General features: G+C 38.3%; 2 protein-coding genes across 5 annotated transcripts; both read right to left on the minus strand.

Annotated features, from left to right (window-relative positions):
- Positions 1-14,654, minus strand: agpat3 (1-acylglycerol-3-phosphate O-acyltransferase 3). Of its 4 annotated transcripts, none has more exons than XM_058622205.1 (10): positions 14,457-14,654; positions 7,199-7,256; positions 6,873-7,103; positions 6,216-6,385; positions 5,917-6,078; positions 3,985-4,138; positions 3,798-3,900; positions 2,451-2,526; positions 1,794-1,992; positions 1-1,049 (listed from the first exon to the last, which is right to left on the minus strand). In XM_058622205.1, exons 3-10 carry the CDS (start codon positions 7,048-7,050, stop codon positions 958-960), a joined length of 1,134 nt encoding a protein of 377 aa, XP_058478188.1. In that variant the 5' UTR covers positions 7,051-7,103; positions 7,199-7,256; positions 14,457-14,654; the 3' UTR covers positions 1-957. The 4 variants fall into 4 exon arrangements, with proteins under 4 accessions (XP_058478188.1, XP_058478191.1, XP_058478190.1 ...); XM_058622208.1 differs by lacking the exon at positions 14,457-14,654 and adding an exon at positions 13,609-13,629; XM_058622207.1 differs by lacking the exon at positions 14,457-14,654 and adding an exon at positions 10,816-10,878.
- Positions 14,655-16,351: 1,697 nt separating this feature from the next.
- Positions 16,352-23,972, minus strand: LOC131474352 (pyridoxal kinase-like). Its single transcript, XM_058652168.1, has 11 exons — positions 23,707-23,972; positions 22,213-22,267; positions 20,211-20,315; positions 19,751-19,834; positions 19,609-19,643; positions 19,284-19,369; positions 19,135-19,180; positions 18,922-19,033; positions 18,531-18,667; positions 18,385-18,451; positions 16,352-17,671 (listed from the first exon to the last, which is right to left on the minus strand). The coding sequence occupies exons 1-11, from the start codon at positions 23,785-23,787 to the stop codon at positions 17,544-17,546; spliced, it is 936 nt and encodes a 311-aa protein (XP_058508151.1). The 5' UTR covers positions 23,788-23,972; the 3' UTR covers positions 16,352-17,543.
- Positions 23,973-26,341: the final 2,369 nt, after the last annotated feature.

The following is a 26,341-nucleotide window of genomic DNA, read 5'->3' on the forward strand; positions in this document are numbered from 1 at the left end:
GGGGTGAATTTAATGTCAGTGACAGTGCACAGATCAAGTATCACCTTTCCACAGACACAGTATTTAAAATACATGTGCAATCCAATGATTTTAATGTGGACCGTTTACACTTTTACATTTTAAACACAGTAAGTTCTGCTAAAAGTGTCAGTAATTGTTATTATTCAAGTCTGTGGTAACATTGTTGTATTTATGTACATAATTGTGCACTACAAACTCATTTTTAATTCTGCATTTTACCATCCCCATAATGAGATACATGGAAGATAAACAGTATTTTAATTTAGTGCTTTTGGTGAATTGACCCTTTAAGAATACCAGGCCTCGATGCTGATTCTTTAGACACCGGTTCTCACTGAAAGACCAGACTCAGTCGAGTCAGTGAGGAAACAACCCGGCATATTTCCAGATCGCTGTTGCAGTGACACACTGCTGCAGGTGGAGGTCATGATTACAAAAACTGTGGATCGGTTTGCGTTCTGTGGCCAAAAATAATGAGTGCACCCCCCGCACCCTGATTAGCTGATGGCTGTGACAGGAATCGGAGGTAGGTCGTGCAACAGCAGAAAATGGGCGGGACCTGCTGTCCACGTGAACTTGACCTTGGGTGTGAACAGGGATTGAATGTGGATGAGATGGGGACGAGCTGGATTAAGAAAGATGCAGTGGAATTCAGTACTGCATGTCCCCACATCCTTTTGTTCTGTGTTACACCAGAGAGCTTGAACCCACCCCACACCCTCCGTGCTCTCTCTCTCTCTGTAGTGCCATTTGTATTTTCTAAACTCTGGTCTGTATTTATTTTTCACAGCTGCGTCTCCTCCCCTGCCTACCAACTGACTCAACAGTAGGAGGAGAATGGAGTTGGGTAGGGGTGAGACGCCGCAGGACGGCCACACTGACAGGGCCGTGTCATGGGAGGAACAGGGGTGTGGGAGAGTAAGGGATCACACACTTTTAGTTTTGTTTTTTGGGTCCTGGGTCGCCGTAGCTGGAGCCTGTTTTCTTCACCTCGGTGACTCCTATGAGGCGTCGGATAGCTATAGAAGCTGAGGCGTGAATAAGGAAAGAAATGTCAAATGTTAGACACACAAATACTGAGACTTGAAAATGCTAATCCAGTATTATCCAGTGAATAATAATAATACTAATAATAATTAAGCAATACACACATTTGAGCTTCATCCATAGTGAGGACCCTCATAGACATAATGCATTCCCTAGCCCTTTACCCTAACCATCACAACCAAGTGCCTAACCTTTAACCTAACCCTAACCTAAACTAACCAAAATTCTAACCATAAAGCCAGGTCTTAAGCCCCAAAAAGCCCTTTTAAAGAAGTGAGTACCAGTTAAAAATGTCCTCACTCCGTAAAGTTTATAGGATTTGGTCCTCACAAAGTCACAAATACAAGAGACAGTTAACGCCTGACCTTTATCAGACCTAAACTTAACCAGAGCTGTGAAGAGGAGCAGCTAATGAGACAGATTCAATAATGTTCCACTAAACAAACGCTTGCTGCTGCTGCCACCTTGTGGTGATAAAGTAATGTACCACAAATGAGGTAGTCATTGGAGAATATATATATATATATACATATACATATACATACATATATACATATGCATACACATATACATACATATATATATACACACATATATACATATATATACACATAAATATATATATACACATATATATATATATATATACACACATAAATATATATATACACACACACACACACACACAACTATAACTATAACTATAAATAAACCTTCGTACTTACCCACGATGAGGAAAATGATGAAGCCAATGATGAGGAGGGGAGAACCGCTGACGGCCACTCCACATGCAAAGTTGATGAGAGGCGAAAGCAGCAGCGTGGCCCAAAACAGGAAGTTCAGCAGTGTCCAGGGTCGGCGAGGTGGGATTATTGTGGGTCCAGGGAACTTGCCCTCCTTGCTGTAGAGTTCCTGTAAAGCATCCTTAAAGGGAGAAGGGTTAAAGAATTGGTTATGTTCTCACATAAGTATGTGCCTTAATGCTTAATTTGAAATGAAAAGCTGTAACCTTTAAATTAGCACAGCCCAAAGTCATGTGTGACTTTAATGACTAATTAAAAAAAAAATAAAAATGAAAAAAAGTACTTGTATTTGAGGATTTCAGTTCATCTAAATCACTTAATTGTTTACATATTATTCAGAAAACACTTGGTATTGGAAAAAAAAATGTTTTTCATTACTTATTTGGAAAGGCCACATGCCTCAAACTAAATGATGATCTATTTAATTAGCAATTTGACACAGAAACAGCCATTAACATACTGGATGGGGAAGATACACAGATATTAAAATACAGATGGCTTCATGATGAATAAACAAGGGTGTGGTTGGTCTCACTACTTTCAACGGAATTTAACTCTATGTTGTTGGGTTTTTTTTACCTTCTCCTGGTAGAGCTTGTGCAGCCAATTGGCACACTGCCCTTCATCATCTGGTATATCCTTCACAGAGAACCGTCTGGATGTGAGGGAGTAAACAATTATATTCTGAGGAACTAAACACACTATCAGTGTTGTGCATCATTTACATCATTTGCTATGACAGTGTGAAATGTGCACATAAAGAACAACTGAAAACAGTACAAAAGGTTTGTTTACGCTTAGGGTGCCATTAGTAGGCAATCACCTGAATCACGGGAGAACACAAACACAAGGACACACAATAAAAAAATCAGTGAATAATGAACACAGTTGACTGGATCAGCAATTTGTATGGAAACAAGTAACACAGCAGATGGCACTGAATTGAAACAGGATGTATTTTGCTATAAAATAAGCCTTAATCGTGGCACACAGTTATTTCCTTTATTCATCCATGATTAGTTGTACATATTAATCTTGAGGAGTATTCTTAAATGACTGAGAAGCACATAACTATTCATACAGACAAACAACCTACAAATTATGGTTTAATGGATGATAATGTGTATATTATCTTTCCAAATCGCTCTCATCAAGATGACACAGACACGTTAGCCAATTTCAATCACCTTCTCAATTAGTAATATGTTAATTGGAGATAAATGTATGTTCTTGTTTTGATTATAAGGGTTTTGTTTCATAAATCACACGCTTACCAGTAACATAAGTTCCTAGGGTAGGCAAAATAACCCTTGAGCTTCAGCCTACACCTTTTTGGTCTATTTCTTTTGTAAAGAATGCTGCTATAGCCTGTTATGACAAATTCTCACCACTCTACCACCTTAAACTGACTTCTCTGTAAAACAGATCACATCCAAAAGTAACAGACTCTGATCAAATAAGCTATCGGGAGGAGAACATGCTGGAAATTGTGAATAAAATATATAATAATGGAGCAATTGACTCATAAATCAATGTTGAGAGAAATGGATTTTGCTTACATGTCAGTCACAGGAGGATGACAGAATCACTGAACTAAATTACAATCTTCCACTACTCTTCCTTGTTTAATTTGAGTGCGATAATTTTTTTTTAAAGTCAGTTTTGCAGTCCAGACTAAAGACGTGCTTTTCTCATACCTTCTAACAGGTCATCTGTGTCCATCTCCTGAACCGTTTTCTTTACACAGCAGGAGATCCCTGCCCATTAGAGCTACTGTTCTGACCCATAAAAACGCTGGGACACTAGCCAATGTTCAGAACAATCACTATCTTGTTCATAAATGCAATTAGGAGGAGGCCACTACCATCTTCCACGGTACTATCCATCATCATAACAATATCTGATGGAGGTTTTCATGGCACTCACCTTACACTCATGTCTGCTTTGTATTTCTTGCCATTAACAATGCCAAGGAGAGTGGGAACTTGGTTGTCTTTGAAATTGAGAGTCACGTCATACACAGCAGATACTGTGGGACAGAAAAGTCATATTAAGACCATGAGGATTAGGAACACGATGTTCTTTGTGTGTATTGTGTGTTGCGTTACCCCACCTGTCCCTTTAAGACACTGCAGCGTTGTGGTAAATCCTTTGGTGCGGGGTAGTAGGTGATACTTGAGCTTGGGCAAGCCTTTACTCTCTGCAACCTGCATGCTGATTTGGTGTTTCTTCTCTGTGAAGCGGGTGCCCTCGCAATACAGAAGAAACTGGGGAAGAAAAAGAGCCACGTTAATAAATTTTAAGGTGACCTCCTTTCTCTAAGGCTGCCCACTAAGCTTCTTCTGCTTGTTAAAATGACAGGTGGAGGCAACTTGGTTGCAACACTTAAATATAGTCATCATCAACTAGCAGTAGCCAGATGCTTGACATACAGGGTAATTAGATCAACTGCTGATCAGCCGAATCTCAGCGAGCAAACTAGTTGCAGAAGTGTGAAAACCTGTAACACAAAAGTGCTTCACGCCTTCAACAACCATCTACAACATCTAAGAAAAGAAAATTCCAGGGACCTCATTTATAAAGCTGTGTGTAGGTATGCCTAAAAACTTGGTGAACAAAAGTGCTTACACACATAAAAAGTCTGATTTATAAAGCCATGCATGTACAGGCACGTCCCACGCCAGTTTCCCTTTCTAAAACACAATCAACTCACAATTCAGCGCAGCTTTTGCGAGCTTCAGATAACACCCATACCTGACCATAAAAAGTCAGATTAATATTCATTGATCAAGAGTGACCACAAAGTCATGGCAGGTATCCACTGATGCCTGCAAGGTTAGTGAATGGTTTGAGGGATTGGACATTGTAAGATTCCTTTTTACAATGTCTTACAATTCATTCTAATTCCTTTTTATTCTCTCCCCATTTGATTGAATCCGAGCGGCTTCAGTTGTGGTAATTAAACTGTTCGTAAATGACAAGACAGATCTGCACAATGATGATGATAACCATAAATCATTCGATTAGAATAGCGCATTAACTAATCACTGTTACAATATTCTTCACAATAAAAAAGCTGTTCTAACACTGGAATGAAATTAAACTCAAAACATGAAAATATCACAAGAAGCACTATATAATTATTTATGGGAATTCACTCTGAAGCACATGAATCTTTGATCCTCCACCAAAAGCTTCTTCCCCAGAGCTGTGAAATCAATAACACAGAAAATAGTAGGTATTTGTTTGAAAATACGCCTCGTCCATTTGGTCATCCTTCTGCCATCGGAGTGGCAGCTTCACCTCTCTCCCGTCTATGTCTGTGAAGGACCGCATGTTTTCCATCAAGTTCGTTTTATTTTTTTTTAAATCCAAAACTTTGCATTGGTGTACGCAAGCTTTATAAATGAGGCCCCAGATCACAAAGTTTCCCTGACAAAAATAAACCACACACCCTCTTGTTGATGGATTTCAAACACAGCTGGTGTCTTGCATTGCAAAGTTCAGTGTCAGTTTGAAAAAAAAGAAAAACTGGGTGAAAGGACATTCCTTGTATTTTGTATTCTTCTCCACAATAACTTACTCTGTGGCATTAAATGAACAACACATTTATAACCACTTGGGTGTTTTATTTGTTTAGTATTAGCCACTGTTTCTATTGGTTGTAATAACAATGTATTCTCCAATGCAACAGCCAAGATGTTCATCAAACTACAATGGAAGAAAAAAAGCCAACTGTCAATATTAAGTACCTCACAGGCTGATTTTCCTGTTTATCTCAGACTTACTTCATTTACCCAAGGTTTTCCACACAATTATCATTCACTTTGTGGCTTCTACCACATTTAATTGTAATAGCAAAAATGTTGCTGCCATCATTTCTTGACATTCTTTTTGAATGTACCAATGATATCATACGTTACTGTGAATGCACTAGTACACTATTGTATGCAGCAATATTGGCAATGAAGTTCTTAGTCACCAGACTTTTTACACTTTCACTCACACACACATGAGAGGACAAACCCAATGAATGTGTACCTACCCACATAAATTCAGGATAGTCTTGGAGTCTTTTCAGTCCATTGAAGACAGTATTTCTGTCTTCCTCCCACTTTCTCTTGCAGAAGACAATCTCTAGGAAGTACCAGGTCCAGCCAATCAGTGGAACCTTCAGCAGCTCATGTTTAGCTAGCACTTTTGAACTCTAGAGAGGGAGGACGGGTGTATGTTTAAAAGTGGATACTGCACAATATGGATTGAAGTCATTAAATGCAGCAAATTATGCTAACAATTCTTTAAAAGAGACATTTCAGGCATAACAATCACTGCTATGTTACTAACCCCAAGGATGCCATATCTTTCACACATGGTCCAGCCACAGAGGAAATCAATTTCATAGTTGTGGTTTAGGATAACGATGACATGCTCTTTGCCAAACTTGTCCACCGTAGCCTGGTCAGTGTATAGAGTGCATTCTGTGCCCGACCACCATTCCAGCAGCATCACCAGCTCTGCATGAGGATGACAATATATCATATGAATTCAGGTCAGTACCAAACGTCGCTATCATCTATCAAATAACTAAAAATAAGTGCATTGAAGCATTTTCCTTGAAATTCGGTTCAGGATTTTTCTCCTCCAAGTGTTAAATACGATATCAATGATTCATGACTTCTCAGATAATTATGAGCAAACTCAAACTGCAGCTTTATAAGCTGTTGCAGCTTTTTTTACTTTGTGAATATGGTGTCAATGTTCTGCTCTCATTAACACAGGCAGGGAGCCATTTTTGGCAACTTCAGGACTGTCCAGGACCAAACGTTGGACAAATTAAGTCTTTTGAGTCCTGGTGACATAGTGGAGGATGAAGCAGCTGAGGACTAACATATTTATCCCACTCAGAGCTAAAAGAAGCTAGTATATTAGGCTGGTGGCCTGGTCACTACATTATTAAAATATTCTTATCGGAACTACATAACAAAAGTATGATGTACTCACGACTCCAGAGGGAGTAGGAGAGCCGGCAGTTGATTACGCGGTAGAGCTGTCTGTTGATCGGCCAGAGGATGCAGGTGCAGAGCTGGATGAAGTTTATGATGAGGCCGCTAACCACAAACACGAAGCCCATCAACAGCTGCAGGATAAACAGGCTCTTCAGGTAGGCCAGCAGAGCCATGGCTGAGGAGCCTGGAAAGCTGAGTGGGCTCCTCTTTATACACTACGACCAACCTGGAGAACGGGATGGTGGAGAGTTTCATGAACAGTGTAGATAAAACAATTGTGGCCTATTTAAGTCCGTTATAAAGCAAAGCAGTGTCTCTTACCACGGTGGGATCCTTTTACAAGCCGCGTTTACACGGTCCTTCAGCCAATACTACAGACCTGGGAGAGGGAGCAGAATAAACGTTAGGTCTCAGGCAACAACAGTGTTTCTGTTATGGTTATTTCTCTGATCTTATTAATTTTTACAGATTACATTTCCATTATCAGCCGTATCTTTTCCATTTCTGCAACAGTAACTCCGTGATCGACCTCAGGATGTATTTCAAAAAGCTGTAAATGTGCATGGACCAGCCACCTGACTTGAACAAAGCTGTGCCTTCTCATCCTGGTTCATGCAATGGACTAAGCCAGGATGAACTCAGAAGTGAAGCTTAAGCCCCACTTTCTTTTGCATCAAAAACATCAAACATTTCACATGACATAATAAAGCTTTTCCTGAGAGATTTTACTAAAACTGCCCTTTAAATTGCATCTTTGAAGATATGTGTAGAGATATCGGGTTGATGGATTCTATGCATGCTTTGTTAATGATCAGACAATATAAGCCTGAAGAAATGGCACACTTGATTTGATAAGATGGGTCATTGTGAGAACTCATCTGGCAGGAGCTTGAATGTAACAGATGTTCACTCATATGTACAAGTGCAGCACTCCAGATTTAAGAGAGGTGCATAAATATAGTAATGAAGTTCCATTTGTTGTGGATGCTTAAAGTTGTCGCTCCTGATTCTTGTGAGATTAACTGGGCAGCACCAACAACATATAGACAGTCACTTGCATTCACTGCTACAATGGTGTCAGCAAATCAGTTTAAATAAAGTGGCATTCAAGTGTTTGCTTTTTTGCCATTACTGCCAGTAAGCATGACAAACGAGACAGAAACAGAAAATAGATATCTGGTAAAATTGTCTTCTACCATAATATTTCCAAAATTACAAATAATTTACAAGCAACCTGTATATTTTAAGGCAGTGGTCACCAACGTGGTGCCCGCGGGCACCTGGTAGCCCGCGAGCAGCCAAAGAGGTGCCCGCGGGCTCATTTCACTTCACCTCACTTGTATGTATCCATATGATCACTGAGTAAAATGTCCTTGATATTGTTTATAAAAACTGTGATAATCATTAGGAGTAAGCACTGGAATTAATGTGTATGCAATTGAATGCATAATATTTATCATTTAAATGGTAAACTGCATAAAATGTTAATATGGTAGCCCTCCATATTATTCTCTAACCTTCAGGTAGCTCTCGGTCTCAAAAAGGTTGGTGACCCCTGTTTTAAAGCCACCTTTATCACATATAAATTCCTTTAAGAAGAGAGGCAAACTAAAGTAACCAGAACATTTTGTAATATAAGGCTAGTTCATTGTGACTAAGCAACAAGTCATATCAAGTGCAATGTATCCTTCCAACAACCCTGTCTGTTAGGCCAATGAGGATAAAAATGAAACCGAACATCTGGAGTTTCATCACAAAGTGTTGCAATACTGCCATGTATGCATGCGTCACACAAATCACCCGATGAATCTGATTATTAGGTCAAACATCCATTGCTGGCTCTGGCTTACGTCAGAGATGTGACCTTTGTTACGACTTGGAGTAACTGTCTGAGAGGCTGAGTTGCAATATTGCAAATTTCACTTGTGGCAATAGTGGTGAATAATGGAGTTCACTACTTCAAGTTCAATTGCCAACTTTTGCAGTGACAACAGACAGCAACTCTGGAGCCCTTTTTACACAGTCCATTTGACAGTAAGGCTGCCCTTTATTCTGCCTTGCCTTTTTAAAGGTAAAAACACAGAATGGCTTTGGACATCAAAAGAAGTCACAGAGCTGCGGTAATGCCTGTAAAGCAGTAGAGCTATCACGTTTCATATAATGCCTCTGATTTCACAATGCCAACAGAATTAAAAGTCACACACTAATTTGGCAATAGTCCAGCTGGTGTGGTTCCAGCTTGTTTCCATGTACACAGGCAGAGGCAGTATCACAAGGGGTTCTCAACAAACACATATAAGGCTCACTTTGGGGCAAGGGTCTTGTATTTAAAGGTGCACAAAGACATAATATGGAATGCATAGTTTTCCTCAAAACTTGTCTTTCTACATCAATATCTGAGCATTCATGGAATCCTCTTCAATCGAGTTGAAATAGACATCTCATTTGTGTCCAATGCCATTTCCAAACCCAACTTCACTTTGAAAAAGTTAAACTAAACAGTGGCACACAATACACACACAAAAATTGTTCCATCAGAACAAAATGGCACAAATACACATACCACATGTCTAATCATTTTAAACATTTGTAGACTACAGGTTATTTTTCTTACAGTGACTGATAAAGCCATAGTGACTGTACATAACAGTTAATTAGCTCAGCCCAAATGTAACTATTAGATCAGTGCTCAATTTAAGCAATTTGGGTTAGTAGATCAGTATTAGCATAACGCAGAAAAAAACAATTTTAAGAGAATGTTCACACTTAGAATTTAAAAAACATAATGACCCCATGACATCATCTCACCAACTATCCAAATCAACCTTCTGTAGTGGAGTATCTAAACCAGATCTGAGGGGTTCTCTAGTAAAGAGACAACATTTATCCAATACACATGGTTTGTCAAAGATGTAATGCAGAGTAACAAACATTGGGTTTCACTATAAAAAGAACCAGAAGTCCACCTCTCCTTATGGTACAGGGGTAAAAAGTGACCCGAGTCAGTCTGAAGGAAAGATTAGAGATGCTGACAGAGTTAAAGCTGCTTAAGACTGGACAGCTACTTCTGCTTTAAATGACCTGAATACAGCGTCTGTGCCAACAAAAAAACATTGGTTGCTTTGTCTCTCATACAAGTGAGGACTGCTAAAAATGTATCATAACAAACACCTGCTAAACAATGGCAAAGTTCAACCACACCCTTGCTCCAAAAAATGAGCCAAGATGGCCACATACACTACACCATCTGTCTAATGTTCAACTCACCAGTACACGTAGTAGGCCATTGCCATGAGCACCAATGAACCACAAATCCCAGTGAAGATCATCACAGCACTCTGGTTCAACATTTTGGCTCCTGGAATGTCACCAAATCAAAGCCAAAGTAAAAACATAAAGAGAGGCCTGCAGAGAGCAGCGGATAGTCACAGGCTGTCCTGCTTCATAGCCATGATAATCCCACAGAGGGAAAGAAAGATTATGATGATGACAGCAAGAACACAGGCAGATCCCAGATCTGGTTAGAGGAGCAGCCAAGAATTTTCTATCTCTCACAAAATTGCAAACAAGAGTAGACCTCCATCAACAGCAGGTGCAAAAACAAAACACCAAAAACTCTTGAAGGTCACAGGAGATTCTTCTGCGAGCCAACTATAATAACTGGCATACAGACTGAACGATAGCTCACTTCTGGAAGGAAGAAGACATACATGAGCAGTGTCTCACACACACATGCATGCATTCCCGTTCCCTAATCCAGTGGATCAGATTAGTGCTGATTAGCAGGCCATGGGCACCCTGGATGTGTCACATTTCATCAACATTAACAAAGAAGGCGGCTAGGCTCTGCTGAACTAAGGCAGAGTTAGCAGTGGCATGTGCTATGCCATTGGTATCCGTTACGCTAAAGGAACCAGTCTGAATTTAGAATTTCTTACCTTGTCTTGCTATTGGCCACCCATTTGTAACACTTTAGCATTAGCAAACAAGAGCCTTTGTGTGATTGAACAAAGGATATATTAAATGTGGTTCATAGGCAAAGAGAACATAGTTCAAAGGTTTGTGAGCAGTACTGGGCGCTGGCCAGTGGGCATCAAAGCAAAATATGAATGAAGATAAAAATACATTGTGATAGCTGGACAATAAAGGTCACATCTTGATTAATCTTGCTCATGGCACCACTGCATTACCCAACACACAGTTATACAGTTGTGTGGTTACAGTCAGAAATGAATGATTATGAAGAAACATATAATGCTGATAAAGAAAACACAAATGTAAAATATTTAACAGGTTAAACTACAGTCTTGGCAAAACTGGAGTTCACAGTTAAGATAAAGATAATAATCCAAAAGATGTGCACTGCATATAACATATTAACATATAAGGAAAATAACTTGCTGTCAGAAGATGGTCTTGCGTCACTTACATTTACACTTTGAAATTTCCCTCTGGGATTGTAACTTTTGTAAGATAAGACAAAATGATAAGAGTAGAGGATACATGAGATAAAAACAAGCTGTGGCCAATGTGTGGGGAGCACCAGTGGCCGGCTATCGACTTGATCGCCGATGATATAACGAGCAGGAATGACTTGGCAGACCTTTTATTCTGTACAGTTGATTTAGCCTTTGATAACAGCCATCAGTTATAAATAGGCCATGTGTATTTCAACCAGATCTGTAAGTGTTCTTTCTTGCCTGCCTATGATCTTCCCATAATAGCTGCGGATAAAGCTAAATCTTACTATTACTATTATTTCCAAAAGCACAAAATTATAAATGTTGATAAATGGATGATTGTTGAAATCAGCTGAAAAAAATAGGATATAGCAACCAAAGAAAAAAAGTACATAATGACAAAACAGCTGGACGTTGTCACATGATTTATGTAAATCAGCTCAAAAATTTAGATGTCAACAAAAAAACTGTGGATAATGATAACGTAATTATAATAAACACTAACAATTGGATAATTGGAAAAGTTGACTCAGCATTGCCAACTAATAATTATCTATTGACTGATGACTGGCTGCTTAGGAAGAGTAGTAAACTGGTCACAGTGGTCATGTTACTTTTTGTTTACAGAGGGGGAGAGCACACAGCCATGCACCCTGAAATCATACTATTAGGCTAATGTTTTACACATTTATATATTACACTGCACTTTGAGCAACAACTACAACAGACTACACATAATTGCACAAAGGTGAGTTGGGATGAAGTCAGTTCTTGTTACTAAAAATCAACAAAATAGTGAGACTAATGGCAGAAATAGGAGGAAGTAAAACTACAACCTATATTGAACCTCTAAGTTAAATATGAATGGTCAAAGTACATTTTTCAGTGAAACAAACTGTCACAAAAATGATTGTGAGGCACACACAATCACTGGTGAAGTATTACAGTCCATGATGGAGGTCTTATGTATATATGTCTCAAAGTCCTCGAGGGTAGTAGTTTTATGAACAGATAAAGGAGTTCAGGTGTACTCCTCAAGTTACTCAAGTGTAAACAGACATGTCACTGGACTTTAGACCAACAGTGCTGAATAGCATGCATGATTCATCTGAGATATACAGCCTGATATGGAATATGGCAAAGCATTTATCCCAATATAAACTCAGGTTTTATCAGTCATCATGCATGTTTATGACATGGGTCAGACAATTAATTAAATTAGACTAAATTAAATGTATTTGTATGTTGCAAAATCACAACATACATGATATATATCGCAAAGCACTTTCTAATTAAGGCAGAAACCTTAAAATCTTATTGAGAGAGAAACCCAACAGTTCACACAATGAGCAAGCACTAGGCATCAGCCGAGAGAAAAAACCCTCCTTTTAACAGGAAGAAATCTCTGCCAGAACCAGACTCAAAGATGTGCAGCCATCTGCCTTGGCCAGTTTGAGTGAAAAATGGTTGACAGAGGAGAATATCTCAAATGAGGGAGGTGAGGTAGTGACAGAAGAGGGAGACCAGGAGCAAAAATATAACAGTTGCATTAAAGTTTAGTCAGGTCTCGAAATTGGTTGTGATAAGTTTAAAGTAGTATGATGTAATTTATAGAAACAGTAGCATATTTAATTGTAATTCAAATGTTTAACAGTTAAAACCATTGTCACATATTCTAAAAATGTTGGACCGTAGATTGGCGATTAGGCATAAAACAAAGATAAGATTTCCAGTTAGGATCAGCCAGACCATAGTATTTGCTATTACCAACAGTATTATGACAACAAATGGAGCCTTCAGTCTGTATTCTCCTTATATGGTTCATATCAGGAAGCAAAAATGCACTCTGTAATGCGAGGGCCCCTGCCTAAAATATATATGTAAATGCCTTTTTCAAGTAATTTATAAACTTACACAAACATACTTATTGGTAGTATATTAAAATTCTGCCAATACAACATCCTTGATGTTAGACACTAGCCCTGTAAAAGACTGCCATTTAGACAACCGTCTAACTGAAGACTATATATATTCTAACAATTGTTATGTCTGGTCTTTTGCATTCAGGCACAACTTTACAGTGGCTCTTCGAAACCTATGTGCATAGAATCAATAAAGCATTCAATGTCCATTGTTGCTTTGTTAAACCACAGTGGCCTCTTTCCACGTGCAAGAACAGTCACAGTATTATTGTGATCCGGTAAACACACACACACACACACACAGAAAAATACAATGAATGTCAGGAATGATCACAGTAATTCTACTTGCCTGTCTCGCACTGTTCTCCTCGCTGGTTAAAAGTGAGCATCAAGCCTTAAAAGGTGAGCAATGGCTTTTTGAGAACACACTTGAATGAACTCCAGTAACCTTACGTCTGGCGTGTGTGGTACGACCACGGCGCAGTTCAACTCAGAGCCAGCTGGCGCACATGACGTACAGCGCCCCACTGGCTGCTTGCAGAGTTGTTTTATTTTACTGAACTCGCTGACATTTTTTTCTATCTACTCCAATACAGCACACTGTGGGATGTATGACATCTACTCGGTATATCCTTACGGTGTCAGTTAAAAATGCACGCTGCGGCACACGGCCGCTGTACTGACGGTTATAGCCAAGAAGCCCCCCCACACTGACTGAGCTTATCTTTTGACACATGTCTTAAGCTAACAGCACGGTGAACTCAAAGTTACCTAAAACCACAAGTGTACACAGTATAGCCGATAGAAAAGCTTAAACTGTCATGTTTAATTACTGTTAATTACATGTTTATTGTCAGAGAAGGCAATTCTTGAAACGCCAGCTGACACAAGTGTCTAACCCTCACGTTACTGTGAAACTCCACCGAGCACGACTGGAAGGACAGAGCCACCTGCTAACAGTGCACGCTAGCATGCTAACTCAGCAAAATCAATGCAGTTAAAAAGTAATAATTGTGTTCAAAGACAAAGGTGGACGTGGTTAAATGGACGCGTCAGTAGCCGCTGTGTGTCCCGTCTCCCCGCATCCATCATTTGTTAGAAGTCAAATGACTAATGCTCACCTTCCTAACGTCATGCGGCGCTAGTTAGCCAGCTAGCGTTAGCGGTCAGTTGTCAGTAGCAGTAGTCGGGGCTTACCTGAAAATTATTTACTTGGGAGTGGGAAGATTTTTGTTGCACTTTTTCGCTGTTTTCTGGTCATTAAATGACTCGCCAGTGAGCCCTTCTCGCTTGGTCCGCTTCCAGAAACGCAACAAACATGACATGAGATAACGCGACTTGCAGGACCGCTATTGTTTGTCAGTAAAAGCCACACATTTCCTCAAAGCCCAACTGAAGGTATCATACCCTACATCCGGTCCACGGCACCTCATTCATTCTCACAAAAATAAAAGAATAACACACAACCTGTTTTAATTTATTTATGAGCCAACTACTCAGTTTATATAGTATACTATATTATAGTATAGTATATATTAGGGATGTACAATTATGGACTTTTTTGCCCATATCTGATATGCTGATATATCAGATATCGGATACCGATAAATATAAATGTTTCCCTGTGCCCAACTGCAGAGGCCATTAAGTCTCTTCTGTAGTAAAATTAACTTAATATTTTGCATACTCATGTCACAGCAGATGCAGATATACATTTGCTTAATTGAGCAAAATAAATAAACAGAAAATTATAAATAGTTGTAGCCTATTTAGCCTTAAGTTGTGGTCATTAGCAGATCTCGGTGTGTTTGCAGATATCCGAGAATACATTTTAAAGCAAAAATCTGCCGATATTGTGCCAATAATAGTGTGATCTATGATCAGTTACTAAATTATTAACCAACTATTTTGATAATCATTTAGCCTTAAACTGTAGAAGTTGTTACTTTACAACCAGGATATCAGATAGAGTGTCTGTTTTTCATGACTTCAAATGTAGAGCAGAAGGCTTTTAATTTATCATTATAATATATATATATATATATTTATCTGAAAATTTCCTTTTTCTCTTTTCTCTTCACTTTCTCTGAATCTTAACACTGGACTAACGGGGTTGTGTCATCAAAGGGATACGGGTTTCATATTTGTTATAAAAATACTCTTTTGTTTCACTAAGTTGTGAAATCTCTATACAGCAAGATTTGTAAACTCATGTCCGGTTTTGCATCAGTAAATTCTGTTCACAATCTCCTTAAAAGGTGTTGGTATGTGACTTTGCATATCTGATGTCATTTTATCATCCTATATATGCACTTTTTAAATTCATAAACAGAAATTCTCCAAGTCACTCCACTGAGTTTTACCAGGTGACAAAAACGTATTAAGTTCATCAACACTAACCAATTCATGTCCCATGTTTCTTCTGGGCTCTTTCTCTTGTCTTTCTAATCATAATAAAAACTTTTTGTGCTGTAAGTACTGCTATTGTTGCACCTGTTATATTAATAAAAAAAGCTAAGCTTTAGACCTCTTTGGCCCTCTACTGGTACAAATGCACAGCTGCAGCTGAGGTCGTTTTTGAGAGCAGCTATGAGAACAGTATTCTGTTGTATGCATAAACCCATGGGGCCTTTTGTGAGACCAATTTGGAATGTCTGTTGACAACGTCAAGGCACATGGAACTACAAGCATAGTTCCATGATCCAGTCACTGTAACAAATCAATTTCCACCCATACCAAAACTATTCACATTATATACTGGCCACACAACTTTGTTTAGTGTGTTCATGGTGCAGGTGGGCAGTCATGTTGGCCTGTCGAGGTTATTTGGGTTAATGCTGGCTGTACATACTGTGGATTAGGGATGACAAAACAGAGTGGTGTCACATGTTCCTAATCACACAATTTATAGTTGAAAGAGTCATGCAGGTTTTGTTTCCTTTAGCAAATTAATTGAGGGATTTACACCCACATTTTATAATTACAGTCAAGTGGTAACTCCTTTACCCAGATATAATGGTCCTAAATGTAAAATTATATCAGTCCTAAACGTAAAATTATATCAACAGACACACACATTTGTGGGACTAGGATTCAAACCTGAAAATTAATCATTTATTATTTCTGTTCTTCAATTCACCTACATCAGAGCAGCAGTTCAAGGTTTGGCACTGGACTTTCTAACATTACGTGTGATGTTTTCTTGTCCTTACCATGTTAAGGCTATTATACAGTATGGTTTCACATAACAGACTCTTTTCTAGAGATATGGCAATTGTCAAAAATCAAAACAGTGATCATTAGTAAATATATTAAAGATTATCTGTGCATATACCTCAATTTGAGATGTTTAAGACATGGATCTAACATGTTACACATCTGCTAGTTCAAGAAAGCATTGCATAATTAAAAAAGGTAAGGAGGTAAAAACATTTTTAAAATTTTTAAGAACTATTTTTCTATTATCATAATGATTATCAATTAATTTAAAATTTCTCTAAACAAAGGTGAAATAAACTAAACCATATAGACTACGTACTAACTGCACAATGGGAGTTACAATACAAGTCTAAGCATTTTGCAGCCACAACATTAAAACAGATTACTAGTTAATTGTTGTGGCTGATACATTTTTTATTTACTTTTGTCAAATCTGTAAAATCTGTAACTGTTTTGAAGTTGTGGCTCATCAATGTATAACCTTAAATGCCTCAAGTTTGTTTTGTTTTGTTTACTTGAAGTGGATGATAAACACACCCAAGTCCAATATAAGCACACTGCATGCATTCATATCTTGCAATAAAATGAAATCATTAATAATGTACATATTGCATATGCTACTGTTTTTGATATATGTGCTTATAATGCCTCGTGAGCATCACACTTGAAGTATATTTGCCAAAACAAGTGGAGGCATGGTCACACATGCATCGTTTAGTTTGTACTCCGCTCGACCAAGATCAAATGTTTTGTCGTGAGAAACAAATGGGATTACAGTATGATTCAAGTACAGCGTCTTGTCGTGTAATGTCCTTTTTCTTGCTTTCTTTAAAAAGGCAGATGACTTCTACACAGGCCACACACTGCAGTGTTTCTCTGTGTGTGAGCACAGTGTACACATAACACATTCTGTTGACCCATAACATAGTAGTACTCCCTCAGAGAGTAAGGCAGAAACACATGACATGTCTTTGATGAGAGAATCCATGTGTCTGGCTGAGCGCCAACATATGAAAGTGATTTATACCAGAACAATGTGAATGATAGAGAGAAACACGACTGCCTTCAGTGTGACGACTTCTGTAAAACCTTAGCTTCCACTACGATGGCGGGATTCTCGATGTCAGCTTTGCTCTGAACCATCCTCAGCTCCAGCTGCGCAGGACTGGGCTTTTTCCCGGGACCAGCCATTTCTGACAGAGAGAAGAGCGGGAGAGCAGATGAGGTGAAACGGCAGTTTTTTTGGACTGGCTCATTTAATGATATATAGCATTATGAAGAAAAAAAACTTTTAGGACATTTTTTTTTTTTTTTTTTACAATCTTCTGAATGGAATTTGCTTGTTCTCAATAACTTACAATTGCAAGGCCAAATCTGTGAGATAGCAGACAATGTAGATAGCTATAATAATCAACTGAGTTGTGTACCTTCTCTTTCTTATTTGGTGTTTTACGGTAGTTGGCATCCATAGTGTTAGATTACTACCTCAATCAATCATCCATTACTCTATCATAATCTGTGTCCCAGACTTGTTTCTAAGCCATCCGTATACTAGCTGTCACAATAACGCACACTAATGTAATGCACACTGGTGGCCGACATATCATCACTGACTAAGTCAATATAGCATTTACAGCAACAGGAAGTAAACAGTATCTCTTTATATCTGGTGAAAAACAATTATAATTATAATTTGAGGAAGCAAACACTCTTTATCACCACTAAATCTAATATTTATTTTCCTTGGGCCACAACCTACTGCCCCAGGAAACTTCATCCACATCTGTCCTTTACTTTTTGAGCTATGCTGCTCACAAACGGACAAACAAACCAACAACCGCAGCCAAAAACATTACTTCTTTGGCAGAGGTAATGATAATAATAAAGGAAGGAGACAGCAATCTACCATTGGCGTAAGTAATGGTCCTCTTAATGACATGGTGCATCACTGACACGGTCTTTTCACAGGCAGCCTGTAAGTAGCACAAGGGAGACAAGGTTACTTTGACATGGCATTTATCCATTTGATTTGATTCTTGTGTTGCTACAGACCTTTAGGTCATTTGGGTGATGATGAGTCCAGGCCAGCAACATGGCAGCAAACAGATCACCCGTCCCCACAAATACAGCATCCACTTTGGGGATGTCCAAGCAGATTTTCTGATTGGCGTTAGTCCCATCTGGTTTCACTACAGTGATAGACAGATAGGGCAGTATTAGTATTGTTAAACATGGCAGTGACAGGTGACAAAGAGTTGCGTTGATGCAAGTAGCTTTAATTGTAGTTACACTCAGTGTGTCATAACGCTAAATAAACATTTCATTCCATTAACTACAACAAATGCTTTGCCCTGTTCACCCACAGGATTAACTATTGTAATTAAATATGAATACACAGTGAAAATGTCTTTGCTACAAAGTGAAAAGTAAAAAAGAACTTTACCTATTTTTTTGCTCCCAAGAGCCACCAGGAACTGGTCACCACGTTTAGAGGGCAGGTCAGTACTAGTGAGGACCACAGTCTCTGGACCCATTTTATGAAGCAAGTCCATCACCTGGAAAATATGCAGTGTTTGGTTTTCTCAAGAACTGAACTTTTTGCCGTCACTAAATGCAGCAAATTGAAAAAGTTTAGTTAGGATATATGTATATGTACCTCAATAGCATCTTCCTCTGTGATAATTTTCCTCCCAGTTAACAGCCTGTGGAAAAACAAACGACCACCCTGTTATCTAATAATTCCAGCACCATCATCATTTACATTGCTTTTATTTTGTTATTGTTGATGAGTACAGGTTTACTCACTCGGCTTCAAACTGGTTGGGTGTGAGGATGTCAGCCAAAGGCACTACTTTGTCCTTGTATACTGGCAATAGATTCTCTGGAACATACTGGAACAGGCAGAAAATAACATGTCTCACATCATTGTGTTTATTTACCTTTTTAAGCAAGACCTGGAATAAAAGCAGCAAATTCATGAATATTTGTTTTATTGACTGAATGTCATATACGCTAAAATTTTGCTTTGAGTGCTTCCAAAATGTTTTTCCAGTAGTGTGCAATAAAAATAATACCAATGTCATAGTTTGATAAATGGTGTGCAAGAAAAATATAGCAAAAAAATGTTTACCATAGCACCTTGGTCTCCCATAACAGGATCACAAACTGTGGAGAAGAAAACTCACATTCACATTTGGAAATACCTCAATTAAACTAAAATTCTGTCAAGTAACGTTCTTCTCTTTAAATTGAAAAACTAAGTTTACACTCACCATATACCAGGCTTGGGTTGGCTTTCTTTAGCTCTTGAATTATATCAACCACCACTTCCAGGAAGGACGTGTCCCTGCTGTACCCTTGAGAAAGAAAATCAGCAAAGTCGGTTTCACTGACTTGTTTAACATGTTTGCATTTCTGCAATCATACTTAAATACCATCTCTATTTTCACAACACAAAACCGAGTAAATAATAAGGTTCTAAAGTATTTTTGTAGAGATTATATTGGAGAAAGAGTGTTGAAGATGAAGCTGCCAGGCACGATGAAAAGAGGAAGATGTTCGTGACACAGTCACTCTCATAATTAAAGTGTAACATTTGTCCAAACTCTTCCTTTAAAACACCAAGAGTCAGTCAGAGACATAGTCAAACAGTTGGGTGTCAAAATTTCAAAAACATTACATAAAATTTTTTTCTTTTTTCCTGTAACCTCAACTGACATTTGTGGCACTCACCAGTGAGAATGTAGTCATACTGGTTCACCTTATTGAGTTTGATACCCTCATATAAGACATTCAGCTCCTCTGCTGTGAGCACTTGTCCCTTCCAGTGAGCATAGCCTAGGATTCAAGAGAACACAGGAGGACACTTTTAGGTTCTAGATGCTGCTTGGATTTCATTCAAAATGCAACAATCACAAAAAAGCACCAGCTTAACACATTTAGGATGGTTTTTTTTTGAGTGTAAGACAGGGACCGTGAACTTTTTGCACTGTTTACACAAATAAAAACACTCTGGACATCACTGTATTTAATACCCATCACAAAGCCTGGCTATTAACACACTCTGTTGTCTTTGCTGAAATCTAAAACTAAAACCACTCCTCTCTTTGCTCCATCTTCGCAACCCCCTCTGCCACCACTGAGGTCCCTCTCCTCTGTGTGGTGTCCTGAGCCAAACAGGGCCTCCACACTGACTGAATGGGATCCTTGTATCCTGAGTTCTAGCTTCCCCCCTCTTTGTTCCCTCTTCACTGTTAACCTAGAATAAACCCTCAAAAACATCCAGGGTGTTCACATAAACTCCAAACCCCCTCCTGCAGTGAGGACTGCAGACAACAATTACAAAATAAGGGGACGTTTACAGCAAAGTGGAGACAAGCCGTGGTTAAAAGAGAAAGTATAGAGTACATTATTGACTACACTGAATGTTATACTTTAACACACACTGGTATAAACTGGCCAGTTCCCACAGTAAGAAGAGTAGATGTTTATGTTGCTGCAAATGTTTCCAGCACCTGTGGTGAGCACATTCTCCACTTACTCTGGCAAACCCCATCAACTAAGAAACAACCTTGCTAGTTGAACCAAAAAGGTTTAACATCAATAGTTATTCCAATTAAAGGAGAATAAATTAACATTTTGACTCTATAAAATGAGTTAAGTTTGTGAAATCATATATTGCATTACAAAAGACAAATACCAAGAAAAAGGGAAATATTTCAGGGTTACATGTGTGAGCAACAAGGTTGTGTAAGATCAACAGAAACTTATTCCGCCTACTCGCAACTTACACTGTTGCATGTTTATACTTGATGAACAAGTGACTAACAAAAGAAGAGGCCTCAAAAATTTGACTTTGTTCCTTCTTTTTTAAAAAAACCCAAAAAACTATATATGATCATAGTTACAGATGGACAAAGCTGTATGTTCAATGTCTGCATGGTTGGAATGATTTTTACCAATTTATATTCAGAATGTCTTTCAAGGCCTGTTGAAAAAACTATTATTTAGATGATTTTTAATTTTTTATAAAAAAAAAAAAGCACAGTCTGATGTCTAACCTCACAATGTACGGCAAGATCACATTACTACTATTATGAATAAACACTTCTATTGTGTTCCTCTAACATAGATGTAACAAAAGTCAGTTCACCATCTACAACATGCTATGTTTTTTTCCACACATCAGTGTGAATTTCTCTGTGAGATGAATAAAGTATCTATCCATCTATCTATCTATCATACTTGGATGAACATGCTCTATGTGATTCTGGAGTTATCGCGAGACTGCGTGTAAACTGATAAGCGAGGGGTAAGCTTTCTTAAGTAACCAAGCCCATTGTGATCGAATTAAACTGACAAAACTGACCATCCAAAGGTTTGTAAACTAACAAGGCAAAGTACAGGCAGAGAGTGATTAACTCTGTAAACCAGACCTTTGCCCCAACATCTAAACCACCTCATTAAAAAACACAGAGGAGTCTTCCTGTTAATAAAACATTTCATTTGCATCAATAGTTTCCCAACTCAAACAACTTTGGGTGTATCCACCCTGTTTCACTTTTACTGAGTGGTGCTTTCCTGAGAAGCAGTGTTATATTATGTATGTCAAGGTGGTTAAACGGTTGACTTTCACAGGAAGTCATTAATGATTCATCCATTTCAAGAAACTGAGGGTGGGAGAAAAGCCAACTCATTTTCTACATAATGAGAATTGTTAAGTCCCTCAGCTGACCTGTGTGATTGGAGAACTGCACCGAGTTGACGGAGTCCACTTCAAAGCCCAGCACCTGACAAAAGAGCCAATGAAGCAGTTGTTAACACAGAGAACAATGACGTCTGAATTGCATTTTACTGTGGGAACAGAATGACGAGGATTACTGTTCATCATCCATTCATTACCTCCATGTCAGGGCATGGGAATTTATTTAAATATCTCTAAAACTGTGTAAAAAAGGACGATAAATCCAATCAAGGGTTTGGAATGTTATATGTTTACAGTTATGTGATGCCATGCTGTCCTGCTGTTGGGGGTGACATGAAGCTTGAGAGTCGCCATAACTTATGTCAACATGATCTCTTCATTGGACAAAAAATCACGGTATTCTGATGGTAGTGCAGTGGTAGAGCGAGTCGCCTTTCAACTTAAAGGTTGTGGGTTAAATTCCTGGCTCTGCTAGTCTACATGCCAATGTGTCCTTGGACAGGACACTTAACCCCCAGTTGCTCATGAATGGGTATATGTGATAGAAAACTGAACATAGATGCATGTATGAATGAATGTGAGTGAATGGCAAAACTGGAGCGTACAGCAGCTTTGAGTGGTCATCAAGCCCATATTACATAATCAAGTAAGATCTAAGGTTCATCAGGTTTATCAGTAGGGAATGCTGACCCAGCATTACAACTATGACTGTCCTGTTTTTTTTCTTGTGCAGTTTATTGCATACTGTATACAACTGTAACACTGTTATACATTCACCAAGAGTACTTGTATCTGATGATCACTATACTATTTCTACGTGCAGCCTCTATCAGTTGTCTCAGGATTCCACAAGATGGAGGAAACTTCTCCTTCATAAAATGCAGATTTATGAGCTGCACCTGAGGCTGTGACATCGTCTCCTGTTTCACCACAACTCAAGGGCTTTCTACAGGATTAACCAAACAATGTCATGTTTATGGAACCAATCTGACAAAACTTTTGCTCTTCTGACCATGGGGATTATATAGCTGGAAGCAACAACCATGATAGTCAGCAACAATACTATGAGTACCATTACACGATGTGCATCTACAATAGACTGATGACATAAGGCAGTCTGAATCAATAGTATTCAAGTTGTTTTTCCAGTTAAGTGCTGTTGACTACCTAAAAAGGCCCTAATTGAGTGTAAATACCAGGTATTTGGTAACCTGTCTACAACCTATGCCGACATTTCTGTGAAAAGTGAAATTAGCATTTCTATTTTATTTTTTAAAACAAGACTTTGGTAATGTATTTTTTCATTTTTATTATTACAGCTATGCGAGTAAAATATAAGCAAAATGTAAAACAGCTGGTGGTTGTTGTAGCTGCTGCTTGATTCTCTCAGAAAAGCAGAACGCAGGAAGACGACTCAGTTTCCAAACTGCTTTCGTCTAAAGTTTTATGCAGTCTATCTCTTTCCTGGAACCCCAAACTGAGCCGGTTCACGAAGCTCATGTGTGAGACCCGGTTCTTACTTACCTGCAACGGGAATGTTGCCGACTTGTTCCCAACGTATCCCCTGACAACGTGACTCTGAATGGACAACACGCGACACTCCATGACCGCAGCTGCACTGAACTGCGAACAAACACTGAGCAAAAGGCAACAGACGTTTTCTGGTCCCAACTACAGCATTAACACGTGAACAGGCTTAGGTGTTCTCGGCCAAGTGTGCGATGAATAACTTCAACACTGAAGGACAGAAGTGGCGTTGCTGCTCATTCACTGTTTTTTTCCTCAGGCGGCTGATAGGACACCTAAACTGGTGCGTTCAGGTTCACCAAAAAACATGGGACACACGAGAGACACCCACTTCCTTAATCTTTACCATTGAATTAACTTCAAACTGTAGATCCTGTTCTGTGCAGTTTAATGTGATATTGAATTTTCCGCACAGTGACACAACTAATACATAGTTATAGCCCATTCATCTACATAGTTATTAAACAACAAAAGTACTAATATATCATTACTGCTTTTAAAGCTGATTCATAGTAGATTCAGTGTTCACATTGACTTTGTAAAGAGACTATTATTTAATACATTGAAATGTATTTTTAAGTGTCTTCACAGGTTATATGGAAAAATATGCCAGAATTCTTTTCTGAAAAACTACTATACTGTATACTGGCTTTTGCCATGCACATGTAACACATCATTTCCTGCTGTGTTCAAATCTTTGAGTCTTTAAAATATTTCATTTAAAGTGGACCCGAGAAAGACGAGTCATGCTTTCGAACATAGCTAATGGGGATCTAATACATTATTAAATGAAATAAACAATTGCAAAACTAAACAAGTAATTAGAGACAATTAGAGGCAGTCAATGTTATAAATATATGTATATATATATATATATTCTTTTTTTTGTCCTCTAGTGTTGGTCTAGACCCCTTATTTTATGTTAAAGTTCCAGGTTAAAGGTTAAAGGTAACTAACATTCCACCGTGACTCTGTGTCAGAGGGTGAATGACCTGCATGTTTAACATGACTCTTTATAACGATAAACAACACACAGTGTGTCTCACAGGTTAAATACCTGCTCGTCAAAAATGAAGAAGCCTCTTTGATGAGAGTTTAAATATTGTCAAAAAACCCTCAAGGGAGTCCAGTTGCCCACCATCTATATTCCTGAAGTTGTGGGGGAATGGCCTTTAAAGTGGAACAGAACAGATTTAAAACCTTTAGAACAAGCCTGGGTAACCCATTAGCTGATAAAATTGTACAAATATAAAACATTAAACTGTTCAATGATGACCAGATAGATTTTAATTAGTGTGGGAAAAGGTCAGATTCTCTGGTTTTTGAATGAAGGCCTCATCATCAATTACAGGAGGAAAATACCAGACATATATTTTCAATGATGTGTGTTATATTAATCAATAATAATAGATATATTTTATTTATTATATTATTGCTGTTACTGATAATATTGTCAGTGTGTAACACATTTAAATCATTTAAAAACAAAGTTAAATGATACATAAACAGTTGAGCTACAAATGCTGAAACATGTATGTTACTAATGTCGTGTTGCGTTGTAGCTGGACGGGGTAGAAAATGAGTAGTCGGAGACATGTTTGACAGCTCAACTGAGCCTAGGTTTATTATTATTGCCGCAGCAACAGCTAACCCGCAAGCTACTATTCTAGAATCCAATGCTAGCTAGCACCATGGCAAGCAGTTTTAACATTTAACTGGTACACCGTTCACTACTGATATCTGCAACGTCACTCTAGTCAAAACTACAGTTACATATATCTGCAATTCAGTTTTTACTAGTCAAAATGGCATCACAAATATCTGCCGCCGGATATCCGCAACTGAATTGTAGATATCTGTAATTCCAGTTTTAGGTATCTACATCATTATGACTAGTCATAATTCAAGTTCAAAGATATCTTAAACTATACTCAATTGAAGTTATCTACATTGTCTTTTTTAGATGTCTTGAATTAAGTTTCAGATAGTCAGAATTAAGTTGTAATCTCACACTTAAATTGTGACTAGTCCACAAGTGAATTGCATAAATCTATGACAAACCACATACACATTAATGGCAAAAGTGAAGTCATTCTGACTAGTAAAAAAACCAATTATGGCTATCCGTGATGTCATTTTGACTAATAAGAACCGAATTATGGATATTTGTTACATCATTCTGACTAGTACTGAACGATATCTGTGCTGTAATTTTGACAAGTAAATAGTGAAGTTATATTTGTGATGTCATTTTCACAAGTAAATATCTACATTGACAACATTTCGATATCTACAACAAGGCTACTAACATACTATTTTTTCTTTATTGTAAAAAGGTTACAGTACAGAGGTAATTAAAGAGTCATATATTGCATTAGTGAACAAATAAAGAGCACAAACTTTACAATACAATTTTGCCAGGGTAGCCTACTAACATGTCACAGGGTTGTCACAATATTTCACAATGGAATTATGTCGAAATGACGTCGCAGAGTGGCACCCGTTAGTAGCTAACACCTCCCACGACTACCATAGCCTCTCTTCAAAACCTTCTTGCTGTGTTCCTCGGAACTACTAACTGCCCACACACTGTGGTGGACACCTCCCTCAGTAACTAGTGACCAAACAACAC

This window comes from Solea solea, chromosome 2 (genome assembly GCF_958295425.1).
Source record: "Solea solea chromosome 2, fSolSol10.1, whole genome shotgun sequence".
NCBI lineage: Eukaryota > Metazoa > Chordata > Actinopteri > Pleuronectiformes > Soleidae > Solea > Solea solea.